At 35.1% G+C, this 24,354-nt stretch overlaps 1 protein-coding gene across 2 annotated transcripts; it reads left to right on the forward strand.

Moving 5' to 3' along the window:
• The first annotated feature begins 7,240 nt into the window (after window positions 1-7,240).
• On the forward strand, window positions 7,241-20,992 carry LOC124917526 (two pore calcium channel protein 1-like). Of its 2 annotated transcripts, none has more exons than XM_047457935.1 (23): window positions 7,241-7,462; window positions 7,939-8,082; window positions 8,178-8,288; window positions 8,463-8,558; window positions 9,207-9,337; window positions 10,149-10,209; window positions 10,423-10,589; window positions 11,404-11,509; window positions 11,619-11,696; window positions 12,099-12,160; window positions 17,908-17,980; window positions 18,298-18,363; window positions 18,475-18,618; window positions 18,843-18,900; window positions 18,990-19,097; window positions 19,289-19,352; window positions 19,517-19,685; window positions 19,835-19,899; window positions 20,033-20,123; window positions 20,207-20,293; window positions 20,385-20,462; window positions 20,548-20,582; window positions 20,688-20,992. In XM_047457935.1, exons 1-23 carry the CDS (start codon window positions 7,316-7,318, stop codon window positions 20,779-20,781), a joined length of 2,235 nt encoding a protein of 744 aa, XP_047313891.1. In that variant the 5' UTR covers window positions 7,241-7,315; the 3' UTR covers window positions 20,782-20,992. The 2 variants fall into 2 exon arrangements, with proteins under 2 accessions (XP_047313891.1, XP_047313892.1); XM_047457936.1 differs by having other exon boundaries at window positions 7,278-7,462; window positions 7,914-8,082.
• The last annotated feature ends 3,362 nt before the right edge of the window (window positions 20,993-24,354 follow it).

The raw sequence follows: 24,354 nt of genomic DNA on the forward strand, positions 1-24,354 counted from the left end.
GAAGCTTCCTCACCAGAATTCGTAACCCTTTCTCATTCATGTGGCCGAGACGTTGATGGCACAGATTTAAAGAGCTTTCAGCTTGTACTGCATTCAACCCATTCTTGAGTATCTTCACATGAGTTCGGTATAAGGAGTGCCATGACTTCCCTTTTGCTACAATCATTGATCCCTTACTGAGCTTCCATTCTCCACTACCAAGATAATGCTTGAATCCATCTTTGTCCAATGCATCACCTGATATCAAGTTTAAACGCGAATCAGGAATATGTCGCACATCTTTCAGTGTTAACTGATGTCCCAGCTCTGTCTGCAAGCAAATATCACCAATACCCATAATGCTCGAGTGACTAGTGTTACCCATCTTCACTGTACCAAGATCTCCAGCCTTGTATGTCATGAAGAACTCTCTATTTGGTGTAACATGATAGCAAACACATGTATCAACTATCCACTCAACTCTTTGGTGACTTTCTATAGGTAGATATTGTTCTTTTTCACAAGAAAGAATTACTACATCATCTGCAGTTACTGTGGCTGTAGTATTTCTGATCTCATCATCTTTCTTCTGATTTTTGTCTTCATTCTGAAGTCTTTTCCAGGCTCTACAATTTTTCTTTATGTGACCTTCTTTACCACAATGATAACATTGTCTTCCCTTAGATTTTGATCTGCTTCTGGACTTGCTATGGCCTCTTGATTGTTGTCGGTATTCAGCTCTTCCCCTGTTCTCTATGACAAGGGCCTGTGCACTATTTGTATTAGTTGGCTTCCTTCTTGTCTCCTCATTGAACAAGCTGCTAGTAACTATACTCATAGTAAGAACACCATTTGGAGCTGCATTACTGACTGTCACAACCAATGTCTCCCAACTGTCGGGCAATGATCCCAAGAGCAATAAAGCTTGCAACTCATCTTCTAAGGTCATCTCCATCACTGACAATTGATTAATCAAACTCTGAAACTCATTTAAATGCTCAGCAACACCTGCACCTTCTCTGAATTTCACATTTACTAACTTTCGAATCAGAAACGCTTTGTTACCTGTTGTTTTCTGCTCATATAATGACTCTAGCTTCTTCCACAACTCATGTGCACTCTTCTCATTTGCTACATGGTGATACACGCTATCATCAAGCCATTGTATGATTGTGCCAACTGCTTTCCTGTTCAATTTTGTCCAATCACCGTCAGACATATCTTTTGGCTTCGCACTATCTCCTTCAACCGGCTCATACAAGTCTTTACAGTAAAGGATATCCTCCATCTTGTATTTCCAAATCTGCCAGTTATTATTTGTCAACCAGATCATTGTGTTATTGCCTTCCACCTCAACCTACAAAAGCACTCTTCAAAATAAACCTAACAGCTCTGATACCACTTGTTGAGAATTTTGTTACGAAGATTACTTTTATACTGTAATCTAACAATGTGAGATGGGTAAATTCACAGGTTATCCAAGTCTAAAACAGAAGATCAAACACAGAACAAAACAACACCAGATTTACGTGGAAAACCCTCTCAACCTGGAGGGTAAAAAACCACGGGGCCAACCATCAAATTTCACTATAAGCAAGAAACAAATACAAATGTTCTTCTCAACTTTAAACCCAAAGTTGAGGCATACAAACAGAGAAAACCAATTTCATTTAGACTCAAGCTAGTCTAGATATAAGACACCAAGAAATTGGAACCTGAAGGTGAAAATGTAAGAGATCTACAGCCTCCTTCTCTTCTTCTTCCTCTATTTCTTCTCCTCTATTTATTCTCTTCTTTGCAGAATAACTTCTCTCTATAGAAGTGATAGAATGAGCAATATTCTTAGGTTTTGCTTGTTTTATTAAATGCCTAATTGGGCTGGACCCAAAGGCCCAACATTAATGGGCTTACCAGTGGCTTTGGCAGTGACTCGCCAACAGACAATTTTTCGGTCAACTCCAATACAATTTTTCCCCCCTAAAATACCTAAAAACAAAACAATATTAATAATAGATAAATTCATTCAAAATTCCTTTCTATTTTTCTAAACTTATGTTTTAATTAAAATATAGTCTAAAATTAATTATTTTAAAAATTAATCAATATATCAACGTCTCCAAAAAATAATTATTTATTTTTAATATCGTATGAATTTTAAAAAATAATTAACTTAAAATTTAAAATATACTATAAAATTGGACAGCAAAAATTAAGTGTCTAATTGGATTAGTGAAATTAAAATTTAAATTCACATTATAATTCTATAAAAATTATCATTAAATTATAATTCAATTTATTTATTTTAAAAAAAATATATCTGTTAAAGGTTAAAGTACAGACATTTTAACTTTATAAGTTAAAAAATGTATGAACTTTTTAAATTAAAAAAAATTAATTTAAAATATTAACTTATTAAATTAAAAAAAATATTAGTTTTGCATATTAACTTCCTAAATTCAAAAAATAAATTATCGGTTCAACTCGTTAATCGTGTGGTAATAATAAAATAATAAGATATTTTATTTGAAAAACATAAAAAAAAAATAAATATTGAAATTACAATTCTGAGATAAAAAAAAGAAATTGAGAATGATAAAATTACATTGATTTGAATTCTAATTCCAGTTCTTAATCTTAATAAATAATTTATTAAACCTATGAATTAAAATTAATCTCAATTTTAATTATAATTTTATGATTATCATACATACCCTTAATAATTTATTTATAAACACTTATGATTATCTTGATTTTTTTAAATATTTATATTTTTTTTAATAAAAAATTATTTTGTATTAAATCAAATAAGGATTTAAACAATGATAAAAAATATCTACAAATTTAAATGAACTCTGACTAAAAAAACTCATTTGAATGAATTCAATAACATTCAGAGATAAAAAAAAATAAAGTTGAACAAACTGATTGAAAAGAATTAATTCCTACTTAAATTTATTTTTTTAAAGTGAAATTTATCTTTGAGAGATATGTAATACCGGCTTTTTTTTATCAAATAATAACTAACCATATATAAATATGGTCAAATATCAAGAAATTCATATTAGATGACATCTATAAAAAAAAAGCTTCGAATTGAAAAATGAATTCAAAGAACTCTTTATTATTTTTTTTTTAAAAATTTCATATCCGACAACATAATCTCATTTGGTGTAAAGAAGGAAACGAATACGAATTTGAGAAATAGTTATTAATACGATCAGTGGCGGACCTAGAAATGTTTTCTCTGAGGCAAATACATAGTAACGTAGCATTTTTTTGGCAATCAAATAAATGCATTTTCTAATTAAAAATTTACTTGGTAATTACATAAAAATACTAACACACAATTACAAAATACTAATAAGCACAATTACTAAATTATTCTTGTCCATGAGTCGGTACAAAAGAAGACAAATTTATTTTACGAGATTCCATTTGTTGAAAATATTGCAATATTGGCTCATTTTCAATTGTTGAGAAAATATCTTTCTCAACATATATAACTAAATTATCATTCATCCATTCATCTCCCATTCGATTACGCAAATTAGTCTTTACGGTTTTCATTATAGAAAAAACTCTTTCAACAGATGCAGTTGCAACTGGTAAAACTAAAGTCAACTCTATCAATCGATAAATCGATGGAAACACTATATGTCTTTTCTGTTGCAACCAATTTCTGAGCAAAAATTCTCAAGTCTTCAATTGAAGAAAATTGAGGATCATCCCGCAAATTAAATAAGTAAGCCCAAAGTTGTTGTTCCAAAAATAAATAATCACTGCCTGTGAAATCTTCTGAATAAAGTTTGGCAAGACGAATGAGTTTACGAATATCAAATTTGGAGAATGAATTTCTGGGATGAAGACATGATATGCAACCAAGTAATTATGTATTAACTTCTGAAAAACGATTATTCATTTCTTGCATAATCAAGTCAACAACCTAGAATTAAATAATAAATAATAACTATTAATAGATAATAGATAAGAAATAATAACTATTAATAAATAAGAAATAATATTTATTATACCTGACAAAATATTTCCACACGATAATGATGAAGATTAGTGATAAGTTTCCCTTTTCCTCTTCGCCTACCATTGCTATCAATTATCATATGCTCATTCATATAAAGTATTGAGATCGAGTGTAACTGACAAAAACTGTTAACTTGGTCCAAAATATCATGCCATCCATCTTCTCTAATTTTTTGTAATTGATTTTTCGAAGTCGCAATCAATGACATGGCTTGAACTATATTTTGATCTCCTCTTCGTAGACAAAGTGATAACTCACTTGTAATTCCTAATAAATTTTTCATCAAATGCAACACAAAAACAAATTCATAAAAAACTAACTATATAAAAAAAATATGAAAATCTAATTTAATAGATTTCAGCCTAGTTTTATGAGAATATAAAAAAATAAAAAATGTAAATAGGAACAAAAATACAAAAACGTGATAAATATATATCATCAAGTGAATAAACACTCGAGATTACGATTATAGAATATTAATGCATATAAAAATAATATATCAAATTCTTTATTTAAATACCGAAATAAATTAAAGGTGAGACATGGTTTGATCACCTGAGCTCATGTTCACCGTTCAATTACAAAGCCAACTGGACTAAGAGTTACTTATCAAATATATATATATATAAACAAATTATTTTAAGGTTGGGGGAGGTCCGGGGCCAAAGCCCCCCTTGTAGGTCCGCCACTGAATACGATTGGAGAATATGAGAATCATACGACTCGTAAAAAATGAGAGTATTATTGGGAATACAAAAATTTGAGACGACAAATTCGATCCAGCTAAATAGAATGTTGCATCGAACAAAACGCAACACCAACTCAAATTAGAATGATAAAAAGAGAAACAAAACACTCCATGCTAACAAAATCATTGAAAGGATTATTAACCATATGACTTTTAATTGTTCCAGGTGTAGTTCAATTTGAGTTATTTTAATAATCAAAACAAATTAAATATTATTTCACTTTCTCAATTTATTAATTAAAATATTAAAATACATTTTATTTTAAATTATTAATTTAATTTATATATATCAATACCTTTTAAATCTTTTTACAGAAAAAAATTATTATCTCCTTAAAATCATCACCCATCCTTAATCATTTTCTTTATTAAATTTTTAAATAACCCATACCGAATCAGTCTTAGACCATCTCTAACATAACTAGATTCTCATATTAAAAACATTTTTTTCACTCCAACCAAACTGCATACGTAAACTCATTTAAGATTTTCTAAAAATTAAAAATAAATGTGTTTACATTATTCATAAACCCATTTTTTTAAAATTTTAAATTAGTCCTTTAATTGTTAGACTAGGTTAATTTTATATATTTAATTTTTATATAATTTTTGTACATGTTTAATTTTTTATAAGTTTAACTTTTTTTTATATAATTTCTTTTATATGTTTATATATTTTTTTTTTGTTAAAATTATTAATTTATAATTAATTTTATCATAATTTTTTTAATTGGATAAATTTAAAAAATATTAGGATTTAACTTATAAGGTTGATAAATACATAAATAAGTAGTATTAAAAGTATTAAAAAATTGGTATAAATAAAATATTCCAAAAATATTCTTTTAAGTTTAAAATATAGAATTTTGGGTTGGAGTTAAAATATTGTTTGATTTGATACTTTGAAAATAAATTTTTAGTATTGTTTTAAGTTGGAGTTAAACATACAAATATTATTAAATTTATTAAGATATAAATAATTAACAAATATTGAGAACATTATTTCATTTCAATACACACTCAAATAAAGTAGTGTAAAAAATATATAACTTTTAAATAAAAAAAAATTAAAATAATCGGCTCAAGCCCATTTTTAGCTCCGAGCTGATAAACCAAACAGAATCTTATGTCCAATAAATTAATATTTTTATTTAAATTGATTTGTTAATTTTTTAGGTAAGGCCGTATTTTTCTAAATTTTATAAAAATTTAAATCAAATCAGTGTTTCAATCAATTATTTCTCATCAATTACATGATTTATTTTATTAATTAAAATATTAAAATATTTTTTATATTAAATTATTATTTTTTATTTTATTTATATATATTAATACCCTTTAAAGTCTTTTAACCAAAAATAATCATTACTTTTTTAAAATCATTAATAATTATTATTTTATTTCTCCCTTTAACTTTTTAAAAAAACTCCAATCCAAACGAATCCTTAAAAGTTATATATTAAATGAATTCAGCATGTGCTGGTGAGTGGTACTGGTGAGAAACAGCAAACAAGTTGACACGTGGTGAGATCTGAATGGAAAATAGAGAATTGTTTTATTTATTTATTATTTCATTTTATTCTCCATTGTGTTTATGATCTTATCTATTCCATTACTAGGAATAAATCTACCATTTTACTTATTCACAATCCTTAATTAAAAATATTAATGGTATGATATTTTATGTGTAAAATATTTAATAATGTTAGTTAAAAAGTTCATATTTTAAAGAAAAATTCCAAAAAACATTTCAAAACCATCTCAGAATTTAATGATAGATCTATCTATTAATAATATAAAAAATGTATTATTCAAATATTACTAAAATAAAACATTCAACATTAATCTACTCCATTTTGATTTATATAAACTACATGCATGCAAGATTGACAACTTGACACGTTACTACATTTGTAGTTGATTAATTAATAATTCAATTATAATTAATTTCATGAAAGTTGACTTTCTTTTCCTAAAACACATAACAAGTCATTTTCATTACATGTAATTATTTATATTAAATCCTATTAATTATAAACTTTAATTTAAAATGAAAAATGAATATTACAAATATGATAAAGAATATTAATATTGAATTTTTAAAAGGTTTAAAATTTCTAAAAATAGAAAATAATAATAATAAAATGAATGTTTGCCGACAGTGTGAACAACCCTAGTTATCATACTGACCAAGTGACTACATCGGCCATCATTGTCATAATTAACAAAATCCAACTATATATTTTTTTCAATCAATTTTTGATTAAGATATATTAAATATAAATAAATTTGTGGTATGGAATTTTCATAATATTTAAAAAAACAAATTTTAACTAATTCGTTATTCTATGTTCTATGGGTAAGTTGATTGAAACGTTGTAAGATATAATAAAAAATTGTGTTTAAACGCAAAATATATATACGATGGATATGGGATTATTTGAAAAAAAGATTAGAGTTTATCTGTTATTACGGTAGATAAAAGCATTAAGAGATTCAACCGATTCTCGATTTGATCCAATAGTCGCGATAGTTTACGCGCCACGAAGATGGATGAAGCTTTGCTGAGCGAGGAAGGCGGTGGTCAACCTGGAAGTTCCGATCGGGGGAAATTTCATCCGCCGTTGTTCCATCGAAGAGCCGATGCCATTGCTTACGGTTCACCTTATCAGAAAGCGGCTGCACTCGTTGATCTGGTTCGTCATATTCATCTTTCTCTCTCTCACATACTCTATTGCTGCTGATTCATGTTCATACTCATATTTATACAAGCATCTTCTTAATTATGCTGTTTAGATTTAATGCCTGTGATTAACGCAACTTTTAAGTCTTTCTAGCTTATATAAGGATGATTTGTGTTTGAATATTTTCATTTCCGGATGTTTGACTTTCTTTTATATGTAAGAACTTTCCAGGGATCATTGGTCATTTCTAGGTGATTTTACTAATATATCAGAAGATAGAAGACATTTCTTCTTTGGTAGGATGAAGATGAAAATAAACTATAACATGTATATCTATATCTATACACATAAATAACATAAGATCAAATATTATGTGCTGTTAATTAAGGTAAAAAATATGGACGATCTCTACACTTTGCTCTTATTTTGCTATAAATTGAAATAGTTATCCACTTCTGATTAGCTGGGAATGGGAACGGACTTTGCAGGCTGAAGATGGTGTCGGGTTGCCTGAACAAATTCTTGATCAGCCAAGCTTTGAAGCTGCAGCAAAGCACTACTTCATGTTTATTCGGTTTGACATTCTTTGGACTCTTAATTTCTTGGCTTTGGTAGTTCTGAATTTCTTTGAGGTAATTAGCATATTTAAGGTTGTATTGATGCCTATAATTCTTAATACTTTGCGAGATATCAATCAAATATAAGTGGAATTATTTTCTATTTTCAGAAGCCACTGTGGTGCATTAAAAACTCCTCCGGGATTTCTTGCAATAACAGAGAATACTATTTCCTTGGCCAGTTGCCGTATTTGACTGCTGCGGAATCACTAATTTATGAGGTGAAGAATATTTCACTGATTAACTTCTTCACAAGTTCACATGGTTGCTCTGTAGTTTTTTCTCAACTTTATCTAGATTTGTTCTAGCCATTTTACTCAACTGAATGGAGAAATAAGTAGCTTGCATATCTGCTTCTGCACATACTTTCTCAAGTAATATCTACTTCCTTGCAGGGTGTCACTGTTATTGTTCTCTGTGTACACACGTTTTTTCCCATCTCCTATGAAGGATTTCATATTTTCTGGACAAGACATGTCAATAAATTAAAGGTACTCACTTCCAGTTTCGACCCTCATTTGACTAATCTTCCATGATGACAATGCATAACAACCAGTAGAATTGCCTTCTCATTCATAATATCCATTTTTGTTGTGGTTCTCTTTATAATTGGTACTGCAAACATTAAATGTCTATCAAAAGTTTGTATGACTTTTATGTCAGTTCCAGAACCTTTTTCTAGAAAATATGCGTAGGGTAAAAGATATGTGTCATGATGTTTTGGTGAAAAAGTATGTCTAATAATGAATAGAATGTCTACCACGCACAATCAGAGACAACTTTCCATATTTTTCATGGGTTGTTGGCTATATAGGTATCAATCATATTCTTGAGAATGTAAATAGTGCCTCATTACTTGCAAGCAGTTACTAAACCATGTACATGAAGAAAATGTGCTTCCACATTGTCTGTTCGGTAGTCCTAATCTTGTTGATTAGTATTTAGCTTATCAAATCCTATTAATTACCTTTGGAATATTTGAAATTGATTAAATCATCCGTTTGTAATTTCTATAATCTGTTGCTACCTATAGAACCAACCCATAATTTATAGTTTATACTATGAATTTATTTGATGGTTGAATTTCTGGTGGTTACTGTTTAAATATTCTGATATTATCTCTAACTTTTTTTTTTCAGGTTCTTTCCCTGCTAATTTTGGTTGTTGATCTAGTAGTCTATGTGCTCTATGTATCTCCAGTGGCCATCTATTTTCTTCCATTTAGGGTTGCTCCCTATATACGGGTCATTCTTTTCATTCTCAATATTAGGTATGGAAGACAAGGGCTCATTCTCTAGGTTCCTTTTGATGTCATGCTTATTTAGATATAAATCTTCCTCCTATTGAGCAAAATAATAATTGAAGCATTGCTGCATGTTTACAAACATCCGGGGCAGAGTTGAAACCTTATTTGACCTCTGCAGCTGGCTAAATGTCTGATTAACCTCATAATGTTTTCCCAAATCTGAATTTTTTTTCTTTGGGGCGTGGTGTTTCCAATCAAATTAACAATAACTACGGGATTTATGTTTTAAATGATGTAATCAAGATCTCTATTTTACTCCTTGAGCAAAACACAACAAATCATACAGTTATTGTTATTGTTATATGTCTTGATCTGGAAATGCACGAATGAATTTGCCTCATCTCTGGACTGACTTCTATTTTTGTCGCCATTTTATCTTATTTATGTTATGTGTCTAGATTCCCTGTCTATACCAAAACCTCAGCTTAAGAATGACACTGGTTCAAATGTATGTAACTAACTCTTTAAGTCCTTACATGAGAGCAAGCCTAATTTTTTTTAAGCCCCATAACCATTGCCTGAGAAGATTAAAGAAGGAAGGAGATGGTTACAGATGAGACATGATGGATAGAATTTGTCATTTCTAGAAGCCACATGGATGTTACATCGACATCACAACTTGGAAAAAATTAAAGATTTTTCTCATTTATGATAATGCATTTTTGCCTCACTTTTCTTGTGAAGACAATATACTTTTTTTATTAGAATAAGGAATAGTTATGATCGCGAGAAGAGATCATATTATTTAACAAATTGCAATGTTCCATTTGTTTAGGGAGTTGCGAGAGAGTATTGTAATACTGGCTGGAATGCTTAGCACATACTTGAATGTTTTGGTTAGTTCCCTTCTGAAGACATCTGAATTCCAGTTGCTATTTCTGATTTATTTTTCCTGCTAATTTATTTAGATAAATGCTTCCTCTAAATGTGTAATCAGGCATAGTTCTGTCACTTGATTAAGTATTGAGAAAATATTTTGTATGAGAATTTCCAAGTTCACTTATAAGTTATAGGACATTTTGCTAGTTCCACGTTTTCTTCTTGTGCAGGCTTTGTGGCTATTATTTCTGCTCTTTTCCAGTTGGGTAGCGTATGTTATGTTTGAAGATACTGACCAAGGGAAGACAATTTTTACATCCTTCGCGGAAACATTGTATCAAATGTTTATCTTATTCACCACATCAAACAATCCAGATGTATGGATTCCTGCTTATAAGTAAGTGATCTATATAAATTTTGCTAGCCTTTCAACAATTTTTGAGATATTTTGAGTCTTTTGCATCTTTTAGCAGGACTTCCCAGTATAGGATGCTCTTAAGAAAAGCATCTTCACTCTCTCTATCTACTTCACTGATTAACGCATTTCCTTTAGACGTGAATAATGTGTCATAAGTAATCTATGAGCTGGTTCACAGAGTCTTCTTCAAGTTGTCAGACTCAGTCACTGCTAAAGTTGTAGTGCAATTGGAATATACATTCTTAAAAGACATCGCCTTAGAATATGAATTAAAATTAGTCATGTTTTGTCATTTATATCATATTGCATGGACCTTTTTCAAAAAAAAATTAATCATGTTTTTTTACATACTTGTATAAACATATTACACATGTGATTTTAACATTGAAGTTTGTGTTTGGTTTACTCAAACTCACCCCCTTCCCTCAGTTCCAAACTATTGATGTAATAGGAACTAGCATGGAGAACTGCCACAACATTTCTTCTTGGTCATGTTGTCATCTTTTGTCCATTTCAATTGATTTTTAGTTCCCCTGGGCTCTCCAAATTTACATGCTCACTATGTAGACTGTGAGCTAATACTTCTAATTCACATGGCTATCTGGTTATCTATGGGAAGGCGTTTCTTGTCCTATTTCTGGAATTCAGTCTACTATATTTTCTTCTACCGTTTCATTATTTATTTTGAACACTTTGAATAAATTAGGTTTTCTAAAATGTTTGAAATCTATTTATGTAAAGTGATAAGTTTTACTTCTCAAATGTTTTATTAACTGCCTTATTCTTGTACCAGGGCTTCACGTTGGTATTGCTTATTTTTTGTTTTCTACGTGCTGTTGGGTGTCTACTTTGTCACAAACTTGATTCTTGCTGTTGTATATGATAGTTTCAAAGATCAGGTATGGTTTTCTTTTTTCCCATTTCTTGTTTTAATAGGTTTAAGACATCCTAGGTTTTACAATCATCTCACTGAGTCACTGTCTTAATCTTCATTTATTTTCATATTAGCTTGCAAAACAAGTGATAGAGAAAGACCGAATGAGACAAAGGATTCTAGGGAAAGCCTTCAAGTTAATTGATAAATATGTAAGTACAACACTATGTATTCTCTTTGTTAGTTTTCCTTTTTTCCCTTTGCTTGCACTTTTCAATTTTGTAACATTTGCGACCCATCAATTATTTTTACAAGCATCTTCATCTTTTCAAGAAAAGTAACTACCACATGAATATTCATGCTTATGATCTGTCAATGTGTGACACCTATTTCTGACAAAATTGTTTCCAAAGCATGAGTGCTCTAACAAGTACATGCAACTTCAGTTAGCTTCTTTTCATCTTCTTTTAAATTCGAACATGACATTGATATAGGAAGTTCAAATTGGTTTTGGAAAACAAGGACACTCCTTCCAATGATCACTTCCTTCCATCCTTATAACATTGAGGTAGATTCTATGTGGTAATATTTAAAGGTTATTCCTTTTTTTTCAGAACTATGGATTTATTGATAAGGAACAATGCATCCATCTTTTCGAAGAACTGAATAATTACAGGTATGGTTGACCTCCCAAATTTTCGTATACAAGTTAGCATTTTCTTTCAAGTTATATTGAAGTTATGTTAGCTGAGGAACTTAACAAATTCAGACTACTAAACAACTTATCCTTGTAGATAGTAGTCTTTTTTTTTTGTCACTTCTAGTTTTCTCATGTCCTCCAAACAAACAAGTCCTTACCAAAACTCTTTCCCATGCAAGACACTTTATGGTTCCTTTTTAATTGTGTATATGTGTCGTAATCCTCATTTTTCTTATATTTTAATTCCTGCAGACTTTCCCTATTTAAATCTTTGGTTAATGAAATTGAATTCCTTAATGTTTGTCATATTTTGTAAATAACTTGCCATTGGAAAAGCGTATAAGAGTTTTTTTTTGTAAAAGAAAAGCATATAAGAGTTCTGATTGCACGGTCCTTCTTTACAGGAATGGCATTGTCCAAACAAGTATTCCTTCCTATCCATATTTGGATATAAAATGAATGATATTAAATTCTTGCCTGAGAAATTGAATTGGAGTAATATGGGTGCAGATTCAAATTTTAATTTATAATGTAAGATTTTATGCCATTGGTAGAATTATGAGTGTTGTCAGTTTTTACCTTTATCACACTTAATGTCCTTTAAATATCCAGATTTCTCATATAAACTTAACTAACTATCTAAATAATATTTTCCATCTCTCTGTAAATTTCTACATGATATCAGAGTGAGTAGGTTTTTTCATCTCGAAGAAACCTATTCGCAATTTTCCGTTGCCTCCTCCAATGGTGAAAATAGCCATTGGAGGAGAACTCAAATAATTCTATAATCTCATATTTTTCCAAAATTGTATATCACTAAATCCCAGTGCGTTTTTGATCTCTTTTAGACAGTTTCGTCGTTTCGAAACTACAACTTTTTTCTCAGTCGAATCTGTATCGAGCTTCATCTTCGTGTCTTGACAAATTTTTTCCCAACATTTCATCTGTCTAAAAATTATCACTTTCACTTCAAAAACTCCAAGAGCCAAGTTCCAAGAGTCAAGAGCCACTACTCTGACAATGTGAAGCATGGATTAGAATCAGTCAAATTGAAAGAATGTCATCAACATTTTCATCTCTTCGGCAACATCCTCTCCACTCTAATAGCTGCCCAAGGCTTTTCCTATTAGGTGGATGACATTCTCACCAAAGTTATTCCCAAGTGGAATTTCGAAGAACTATGTGGCAAGTTAGGTTCTCTTAATATCGTTTACCCAACTTGAAGGGGAGTGTAGAATTATGCAGTTACTTGCACTCAACATGTTGCTTTGTTTACACTCAACATGTTGAGTGTTGTCAGTATTTATCTTTGTCACACTCAAAGTCCTTTAAATATCTGAATTTCTCATGTAAACTTCAACTAACTATCTAAATAATATTTTCCATCTCTCAAATTTCTACAACATTCAAATAAGAGCTACCACTAAAAGCGACCAGAACTGAATTATGCGAGAATTGAGAGGAGAAGGATGAAGTAATCTTTGAAGTTTTATTTCTCACTGGTGAATTCTTATCAAATTTTCTCTTTTCCTAGGCATGCAACTAATCTTCTTGTACTGATCTTTTCACTTCAGGTCCATTTGTTGTTAGTATGGCATTGTGTGAAGTCTGACACCATCTTTTTCCATAGACTATACTTTTCATATATTGGCTTTTAAACATAAACTATTGAAAATTACTCCTATATGCATATTTTTTATTTGGAGCCTTGTGTCACGTCCCATTTTTATGGGGTGCAAACATCGAGCCACGAGGCGTACTTCCATGATATTCCAGAATGCAAGTCTATGTAATCTGTGCTCAAGGGACTTGTGCACAGATACGAGGGACCGTGTGGGGAATGTTTCAAGGAAGAGGTTGAAGAGTATCATGCCAAGGTCGAATCGAGGACGGCCACGACTAAGGTGGGGGAGTATGTCACGGCCCATTAGAGTCACGACCCAATCCGGGGGATGTCGAGGCTCATTAAAGTCTTGGCCCGATAGCGCGCAAATCTTCTTAACCCAAGGGGAGGCCCAGTTGCCTATGTGGGCCCGGCGAATCTTCTAATCAAGGAAGAGATTGGAAGATAATCTAATTAAGGAAGGGATTGGAAGATATATTCTAATCAAGGAAATGATTATAATATATATTCTAATTAAGGAAGAGATTACAAGGGATATTCTAAATTAGGCAGGGATATTCTTGATATGGAAGGAATATCCTAAATTAGTGTAATTAAATTGTAATTAGACGTAATTCCTAATTTAATACGTGTAAGTCCTATAAATACCCTGAAGGTATTCCATTGTAATTATCAAGCATTCTTTCAATATATTCTTATTCTCAAGAGTTTTCTCTCTCTAAGTCCTTTCTTGCGTTTGAGTTCTTCTTGCATTGTGTTTAGAAAGGCTTTCTAAGCTAGAATCAGGGTCGATTTAGCTTAGTGCCGCACGGGTCGAATTTTAGCCCGTGACAAGTGGTATCAGAGCAAGGTTGTACTTCCGCATTCAAGCTGCAAGAAATGGATTCACGAACTACCGTCACTAAGGTTCCGACCGGCCAACATAAGGACAAGGGATCCAAGAGGGATAAGTCCGTCGAGAGAGGTGCTGCCATGGAAGCGCGGGTGACCCGACTTGAAGAAGGCATGAGCGATCACCAAGAAGCTCTCGAAGTGTTTAGCGCGGTGGCCGAGAAGGTGACGATGTTGGACGAGGGTGCTGAAAAGTTGGAGAATGAGTTAATGGGGATCATTAACGGTTCGAATCGTAGCATTCGTGACGAAGTGCTGGGTTCGGTTCGAGGGGAGGTTAATGACATCTGCCAGAAGGTGCTTGATCCAATCCGGGTAGAAGTCCAGGCGATGGTCGAGACCCTCAAGAGGGAGATCTTGGGGAGGCTAGAATCGATGGAAAGGCGGATTGCGAGGAATGGAGGGGAACATAGAGGTGCGGCACCTCAACGGATGGATGTTCCTAAGCCAACTCCATTCAAAGGCTCGAGGAGTGCAAGGGAAGTGGAGGACTTCCTTTGGAACATGGAGAGGTACTTTCGGGCATCAAACATACTTGATGATCGTGACAAGTTGGAGACGGCACCTTTCTTCCTACAAGAGATGGCGTTGCTGTGGTGGAGGAGGCGAGAAGGAGATATTGAACGAGGGACCTTGAGGATGGAAACGTGGGAAGACTTCAAGACCGAGTTCAAACGCCAATTCTTCCCAGAGAATGCCGAGTACGAAGCAAGGAAAAGGTTGAGTCAACTTGTGCACAAAGGAACCATCAAGGAGTATGTGAAGGAATTCCAGGAGTTGATGCTCGAGTTACCCAGTCTAACGGAACAGGAGGCACTGTTCACGTTTGTTAATGGCCTCAAGACTTGGGCACAGTTGGAGCTGCAAAGGGCCAAAGTGCGGGACGTTTCCGAGGCAATAGCGGTTGCAGAAAGACTGATAGAGCTCAAAGTGTCTGTGGACAGGCCGAAGTTCATCAGGGATGATGGGGAAGAAGGTGGGGGAGACCGCCCACAGGACCAGGAGAAATGTGGGGGAGACCGTTCATCTAAGAAGGGGCATGCACATAAAAACTCAGGGAGGCAAGCCGACGAGTCGGAGAAGCCAAGAGCCTGTTATATTTGTGGTGCCCATAATCACATAAAGTTTATGTGCCCGTTTAAGGGGGAAAAGGTTGCAGCAGTTAAAGGAATTGAGTCATCTGATGAGGAAGAAGAGACTCAAATAGGATCCTTAAGACTGCTCAATGCCGTAAAGACTAGTGTTGCGAAGCCGGACAAGGGAACAAGGAGGGGCTCTTTGTTTGTGGAAGCTTGGATCGGGGGAAAGCGCATCAAGGCACTAGTAGACACAGGGGCTACACACAACTTCATGCGAGAAGGAGTAGCCAAGGCGTTGGGTCTGCGGATCAGCCCAACAAGAGGGATGGTGAAGTCCTTCGATGTAGCCAAGCCGGTAAATGGGGAGGTTAGGAGAGTGCACACCAGGATCGGAGGCTGGAATGGGACAGTCTCATTTACCTTGGTCCCAATGGAAGACTACGACGTAGTGTTGGGACTCGAATGGTGCGATCAGGTACGCGCTTGCATAATGCCTTATTCCGATTCTTTAATCATTTCGGATCACGGGAAGACTAGCGTGATTCCAACAAGGAGAGAATCAGAGGGAATAAGCAGGTTCTCGGCGATGCAATTCGTTCGAGGTCGCAAACGTGGTAAAGAGATATTTGCCACTTTTGCCAAGATGGATGATAGGGACGGGTCCAAGGAAAAAGAAGAAGTACCCGAGGAAGTCCAGATAGCGTGTGTCGAAGCCTTCGAGGGGCTCAAGGCCAAAGACAACACACAACCATCAGATCCACAAGGTTTGGCCACAGGCAACGTAGGCCAAAGTCAGTCTGCCTTCACTCGCACCAAGTCCGGGGGAAAGGAAGCAGGTCGTGCTCAGGCATATTCAGGGGGAGACATCGAGAATATGAAGAGAGGGGCAGATCTGAGAGGGTGTGCAGTTACGAAAGGGGACGATGGAAAGGGGGAAGTTGCCCCCGCAACTGTTGAAGTCTATACGGTATGTGCTCAAGGGGCTTGTGCGCAGATTCAAGGGACTGTGTTCAATCGAGAGATGTGTGGGAAACATCTTATATCGGTTAAGGCTGGCGACCATAAGTGCACCCAATGCCGTGACGTGCAAAGGGGGAGGAAGAGCGCTCAGAGGACGCCAGAAAGAAGATCACCATGCACCGGTCTAGGGTCGTGCCGAGGACGGCCACGACTTAGGTGGGGGAGTATGTCACGTCCCATTTTTATGGGGTGCAAACATCGAGCCACGAGGCGTACTTCCATGATATTCCAGAATGCAAGTCTATGTAATCTGTGCTCAAGGGACTTGTGCACAGATACGAGGGACCGTGTGGGGAATGTTTCAAGGAAGAGGTTGAAGAGTATCATGCCAAGGTCGAATCGAGGACGGCCACGACTAAGGTGGGGGAGTATGTCACGGCCCATTAGAGTCACGACCCAATCCGGGGGATGTCGAGGCTCATTAAAGTCTTGGCCCGATAGCGCGCAAATCTTCTTAACCCAAGGGGAGGCCCAGTTGCCTATGTGGGCCCGGCGAATCTTCTAATCAAGGAAGAGATTGGAAGATAATCTAATTAAGGAAGGGATTGGAAGATATATTCTAATCAAGGAAATGATTATAATATATATTCTAATTAAGGAAGAGATTACAAGGGATATTCTAAATTAGGCAGGGATATTCTTGATATGGAAGGAATATCCTAAATTAGTGTAATTAAATTGTAATTAGACGTAATTCCTAATTTAATACGTGTAAGTCCTATAAATACCCTGAAGGTATTCCATTGTAATTATCAAGCATTCTTTCAATATATTCTTATTCTCAAGAGTTTTCTCTCTCTAAGTCCTTTCTTGCGTTTGAGTTCTTCTTGCATTGTGTTTAGAAAGGCTTTCTAAGCTAGAATCAGGGTCGATTTAGCTTAGTGCCGCACGGGTCGAATTTTAGCCCGTGACACTTGGATGTATTTTCTCTAGTGTTCAATAATTTCCTCTCAGAATTGATTTCTCCTCCTGATAGGGTGCTCCATCCCTTGATCTTTTTTGTTCTGAATACATTTTTCTTTATGCTAATATTTGAGTATTTAAAATTGATTAACCATGTGATGTTTTTCTTTTCATATGAATTTTAACTCATTTTATTGCTTATTCAGGACATTGCCAAAAATATCAAGGGACGATTTCGAGTTGATATTCCACGAGCTAGATGATAGTCAGGACTTCAAGGTTTTTCTTTTATCATTTATTTTTTTGTCTCAAATGAAGTATCTTTCTTTTAATGTAAACAAAATGGATTTTTCAATTGAACTTATTGCACTCCCTTTTGTGGCAATCCAGACAAATCTTTTTTTCATTTCTACTTGACTATAATAACATAATTAGCAAAGAGATTTTACATTGTTTGGAAATTGAGTTTAATGTTCATCACTCAAGTCCCAGATAGAATATTCCTGGTAGTTATAGAATAGCAGCTGTTAAGTAAAGTATGATTTTGTCCTTTGCTTCCCTACCTCTAGTTTTTATGAGTTTGATTTCTAATGCAGATCAACAGAGATGAATTTGCTGATCTTTGCCATGCTATTGCATTGCGATTTCAGAAGGAGGATTGTGTATGTTTTTCTTCTTGTTTTAAAGGATCAGAACGTCAGTTCATATGATTATTTCAATAAGGAATTCTAATTAAATGTTTAGAATCTTGAAGAATATTCTTTGTTTTGCAGCCATCTTATCTTGAAAACTATCCATATGTATACCATTCATGCTTGTCTGAGAAATTGAAAGAATTTGTTCGAAGCCCCATGTTTGGGTATATAGTGGCTTTCGTCCTCATCATGAATCTTGTTGCTGTTATTATTGAAACCACGGTATGACTATAATAGATTGCCTGATGGATACTAACTTTCTTCTTTGTTTTTTTTCTGCCTTTTGTGTTTCTTTTGACTGTAAAATGATTGCGTGCACCTTGGTTCATAAACTTTTTTCATACAAAGTTGACCCTCTTTAAAAACATAAATCAAATAACTGTTTGTATACTACTTTGGAAATATGTCTCACTTATACAAGCTGTTCTCTTTATCGCTGGTTGCAGCTTGATATTGAAAACAGTTCCGCACAGACCATTTGGCAAAAGGCGGAGTTCGTCTTTGGTAAGTTCTTAAATGATTTAATACGTGGGTATAATTATCTATATTGTCCAAGCACTTGTATATATTATTTACATTGTAATGTTCCACAGGGTGGTTATATGTCTTAGAAATGGCATTGAAAGTTTATGTATGTGGGTTTGGAAACTATTGGAGAGATGGGCAAAATCGTTTTGATTTCTTTATCACATGGATCATTGGTGAGTAAACTTTCTTTGATACATTCGTGGTAGAAATCAAAGAGCTCGCGCAATAGAGATTATCTATAATAGATACATAAAGATAATACTATCAAATTCTTAATCAATTTCAATCACATATGGTTATCTTCATTCATATCCAAATCATGGGATATATCGTATCTAATATTTCAATACATATTTCATTGCAGTTATTGGAGAAACAGCAACTTTCGTGTCCCCTAAAAATGTAACGTTTCTTTCTAATGGAGAATGGTAAGTACTAACATACTTTATGCCTCTTCATAAACAGTATATTTATAACATACAAGAATAGAATTTTGCTTGAACAGGCTGCAAGTATGTTGTGTGATTGAATCCTTTTCTTGTATATAATCTGAATAACGCAAATTGTCTTCAACTGCCTCTGGTCACTACAGGATTCGTTATCTTCTTCTTGCAAGAATGTTAAGACTTATTAGACTCTTGATGCATGTCCAACGCTACCGTGCATTTGTAGCCACATTCTTGACCCTAATTCCAAGTTTGATGCCTTTCCTTGGGACCATATTCTGTGTCTTGTGCATCTATTGCTCCGTTGGTTTACAGGTAATCAAGTTAATTTGATATCCCAATCAAATCATCAAAGTCAAATACTAAAATACTCTTACTTTATTTTTTATATTCCATAAATAAGTTGACCTATTTTACAATTTCATTTCATAAAGTTAAAAATATTTTTATCTTTACTGTGGCAGGTATTTGGAGGGTTGGTGAATGCTGGCAACACTGAGCTGAAGGAAACAGATCTTTCTGAGGATGAGTATCCTTAGTCATGTAAAACATTGTTGAAGAAAATTCTATATTTTGAAAAAGAAGTTAATAGGCAGAAGAAGCTCACAACAGTTGATAAGAAAATTATTTACAAACTAAATTCATTTTTCTTAACAAGACAGATATTTACTTTTCAATTTTAATGACTATCCTAATGGAATGGTGACACTCTTCAATTTACTCGTGATGGGGAATTGGCAAGTGTGGATGCAGGTAAATTGATCTTATACTAGTTTTAATGATATTAGCTAGCTTGCGATGATTTGATTAAATATTTTTATTTTGTTTAATGTCAGAGTTACAAGGATCTGACAGGAACCTATTGGACATACACATACTTTGTCAGTTTCTATCTGATTACAGTTTTACTGCTTCTAAATCTGGTTAGTCTGATCAGTCACTAACTATTACTAAAAGTTATAAGAAATTGTCGCGATTAAAATATATAATTCCATTCTTTCGGTTTACTTTCAGGTTGTAGCATTTGTTCTGGAGGCATTCTTTGCTGAAATGGAAATGGAGACATCAGATCAATCTGAAGAAGCTTCAAATGTCAGTAATCTTCAACTCGATATCTATAATATATAATTTAACAAAAAAAAACAAAAAACTAACCTCATATCTCGTATAAATGCAGGAAGTTGGTGTCAAAAACAGGCGTCGTAATGTTGGGTATTTAACTAATTTTTCATTAATCATTCTTATGCGGGAAGTTGTATTAATAATTTATAATTAAGTTGGGTTGGCTATAAATGAATGATTTAATTAATTGTGCAGAACAAAATCGAGGAGTCAAAGAATTGATGCTCTTCTTCACCATATGTTGAGTGGAGAGCTTGATCAGACACAAACACAATTACTTAGTACTTAAAGTAAGCATACTTTAATTCCTTAGTTTATATGCAAATGATTCATTTCTATTTCTATATTTGTGTTTTTATTTTTTATTTTTGTCTGTAGCAATCTATTTTTGAAAGTGAGGCTATTTAATTTTAATTTCTTACTCTTCTAATTAAGGAGAGTACTCATCATTTGTAATATGCTATATATAACTTTATAGTAAAAACTCAAATTAATCTTTTTATCCCTGTTTAATTTATTTAGAAGCAGGGTAATTACATGTTTTGAGAATTATTACATCCATTAAAGTAACTCAAGTGGTTGGAGTGGTTCATAAGAAACAAAAAATTACGAATTAATGCAAGCTTCGCAACTTAGTAGGAGTAAGGAAATTAATACTAGCTTTATTTTGTCTTTGTTTTTTCCATTTTGTTCCTTACATAATATCCTTTAAATGATTTTTTATTTATTTATATTGTTAATAGTTAATCAATTAGATATAGTTAGGACTCATGTGAGACCACAGTGGAGAGGCATGGTGGGTTAGCTCTTTGGATAGTAAATTTTGGTTAAAATATAAAAATAAATTACAATTCAATATTTGAAACAATTTAACTAACAAACATTTTCTAAAACATAAAACATGGTTTTATAAAGGAACTGTTGGAACTAATTTGGTAAGGGAATGATGCGGTGCGAGTCGAAGAGGCGTTTATGCGAAAGTTGCAGCATCCGAAAATATCTCGCAAGTGTCAGATTTCGACGATTGCCTAGTGTTTTTCGGGCGGAAATGTGGTGCTGTGAAGAAGTCATGGTTTTGCCATGAGGTATGATGGTTTAAGGCCATCTGACGACGTTTAGGAGCTCAAAATCGCATTTTTATTAGTTTCGGGTGTTTTTTGCAATTTATTAAAAGTTGTTTATTTCTTTTGCAAGCTAGGGTTTGAGTATTTAAAGAATCTTAAAAACACTTTGTTAGGGGAAGATTATTAATCAGAAAACGAGGTTTCCTCAATATCTATCAACTTTCGGTATTCGTAAGAATCAACGAATCTTGATAAAGGTTCATCCTAGCCACGCACGCTGCATCAGTTGGTATCAGTTTCCAGTCGACCCTGAGGTATGCCGCCCCGAAGACAGCCGCGCAACCCTACCCCTGGTGCTGATGATGGTGACCTTGCTGAGTTGCGACGTGAAAACGCTGAGTTTCGCCGTGATAACGACGATTTGAGGCGGCAGGTTGAATGGTTGACGCAACGGATGGATGCATCTATGCACATGCACCACCCTGAAGATGATGTTACGATGACAGATGAAAACCCTCTCGGTGGTCTTCGGAATCGATCCCCTGAACGCCCCAATCATCGCTGGGAGCAGGCTTTCAGGGTGGACATCCCTAAGTTCGATGGTAGTCTACCACCGGAAGAGTTTATTGATTGGCTTTCTCAGGTTGAAGAGATTCTGGATTTCAAGGAAGTTCCTGCAGATCGTCGTGTACCCCTTGTTACGATCCGCTTACATGGTCGTGCACAAGCATGGTGGCAGCAGTTGAAACAGACACGTGTTCGTCATGGTAAGGCAAAGCTCACGAATTGGGACAAATTCAGGAAGCATATTAGGGCTGCGTTTCTACCATATAATTACGAACGTAACCTGTACCAGCGGTTCCAGAATCTTCGTCAGGGTTCTCGTTCCGTGGATGACTATTTCACTGAGTTTTACACCTTTGTGGCTCGTGTTGACCTGTCTGAGTCCCCTCTCCAGTTGGTTTCTCGCTATATTGGTGGCCTTCGCCTCCAGTTGCAGGATATTTTGAATATGTTTGATCCCTTGACTGTTTCTGAGGCACATCAGCGTGCTTCACAGGCTGAGAAACAGCTAGCCAGGCGCGGTTCGGGTAGCTTTGGAAAACAGGTTGTCCCCACTAGTGGCATTGGTTCTTCTTCCCAGCCGGCCCATCCCACCCCAGCCCCCCCTCGCAGCACTACAGCCCCCCCGCAGGGACGTCCCGGTGGCTTGCGTTGTTTCAATTGTGGTGAAGTTGGCCATCGTCAAGCAGAGTGTCGCAACCCAAAGTCCACCAATCGTGGTCTTTTTACTGAGGTGGATGATCCTGACTCTGCTCTTCCTTCAGATTCAGCCCCAGTGTATGATGTTTATGATGATGAGGCAGCGGAGGAGTATGTTTCTGGTGATGTTGGCCCCCTTTTGGTGATTCGTCGATCATGTTTAACCCCTCGTGCTCCTGACAACGAGTGGTTACGTAATAATCTGTTCCATTCCACTTGTACCATCGGTGGCAAAGTTTGCACCTTCATCATTGATGCTGGGAGTTGTGAGAATGTGATTTCTGAGGTTGCAGTTTCGAAGCTGGGTCTGTCCACTGAACCTCACCCCAAGCCTTATCGCCTGTCCTGGCTGAGTCAATGTACGGATGTTACAGTTTCCAAGCGCGTACTTGTTAATTTTTCCATTGGTTCCCATTATCGTGATGCTGTATATTGTGATGTGGTTCCTATGGATGCTTGTCACCTTTTACTTGGTCGCCCTTGGCAGTTTGATCATTCTGTTATACATGATGGGCGTGCTAATACCTACACGTTCTTATTTCATGGTACCAAGATTGTGTTGATGCAAAATCAGCCGAAGAAGGGTGCTGCCCCCACTCATCATGCGTCCCCCCCTACCACCTTGTTGTCTCGGGGTCCTTTTCAGACCGCCATGGTCGAATCGGGCATGGTGTTTGCTCTATTTTGTTCGCTGATTACCTGTGGTGCTAGTTCTGAGGTGCCTATTCCAGTGCAGCCGCTGTTACAGGAGTTTGCAGATGTTTTTCCTGAGAATCTGCCTTGTGCCTTGCCTCCTTTGCGTGATATCCAGCATCACATTGACTTGGTTCCAGGTGCTGCCCTACCCAACCGTCCTCATTACCGCATGAGTCCCAAAGAACATGAAGAGTTGCGTAGACAGGTGGAGGACTTGCTGGTTAAGGGACACATTCGAGAGAGCCTTAGTCCCTGTGCTGTCCCGGCCCTTCTTACCCCAAAAAAGGATGGGTCTTGGCGTATGTGCATTGATAGTCGTGCTATCAACAAGATTACAGTGCGTTATCGGTTTCCTATTCCCCGGTTGGATGACTTGTTGGATCAGTTGGGTGGTGCTTCTGTGTTTAGCAAACTGGATCTCAAGAGTGGATACCATCAGATTCGTATTCGCATGGGTGATGAGTGGAAGACTGCCTTTAAGACTCGTGAGGGCTTATATGAGTGGCTGGTTATGCCGTTTGGTCTGTCGAATGCTCCTAGCATCTTTATGCGTGTGATGAACCAGGCTCTTCGCCCTTTCATTGGGAAGTTTGTAGTCGTTTACTTCGACGACATCTTGATTTACAGTGACAGCGAGGTAGCACACCTCTCCCATCTTCGTGAGGTGTTATCTGTTCTCCGGCGTGACAAGTTCTATGCTGCTTCCTCGAAGTGCACATTTCTTACTGATTCTACCCAGTTCCTCGGTTATGTGGTGTCTCGGGAGGGCCTGAAAGTGGACCCGAGTAAGGTACTGGCTGTCAATCAGTGGCCCCGCCCCTCTTCGATCACTGAAGTTC

Source organism: Impatiens glandulifera, unplaced genomic scaffold (genome assembly GCF_907164915.1).
Source record: "Impatiens glandulifera unplaced genomic scaffold, dImpGla2.1, whole genome shotgun sequence".
Lineage (NCBI taxonomy): Eukaryota > Viridiplantae > Streptophyta > Magnoliopsida > Ericales > Balsaminaceae > Impatiens > Impatiens glandulifera.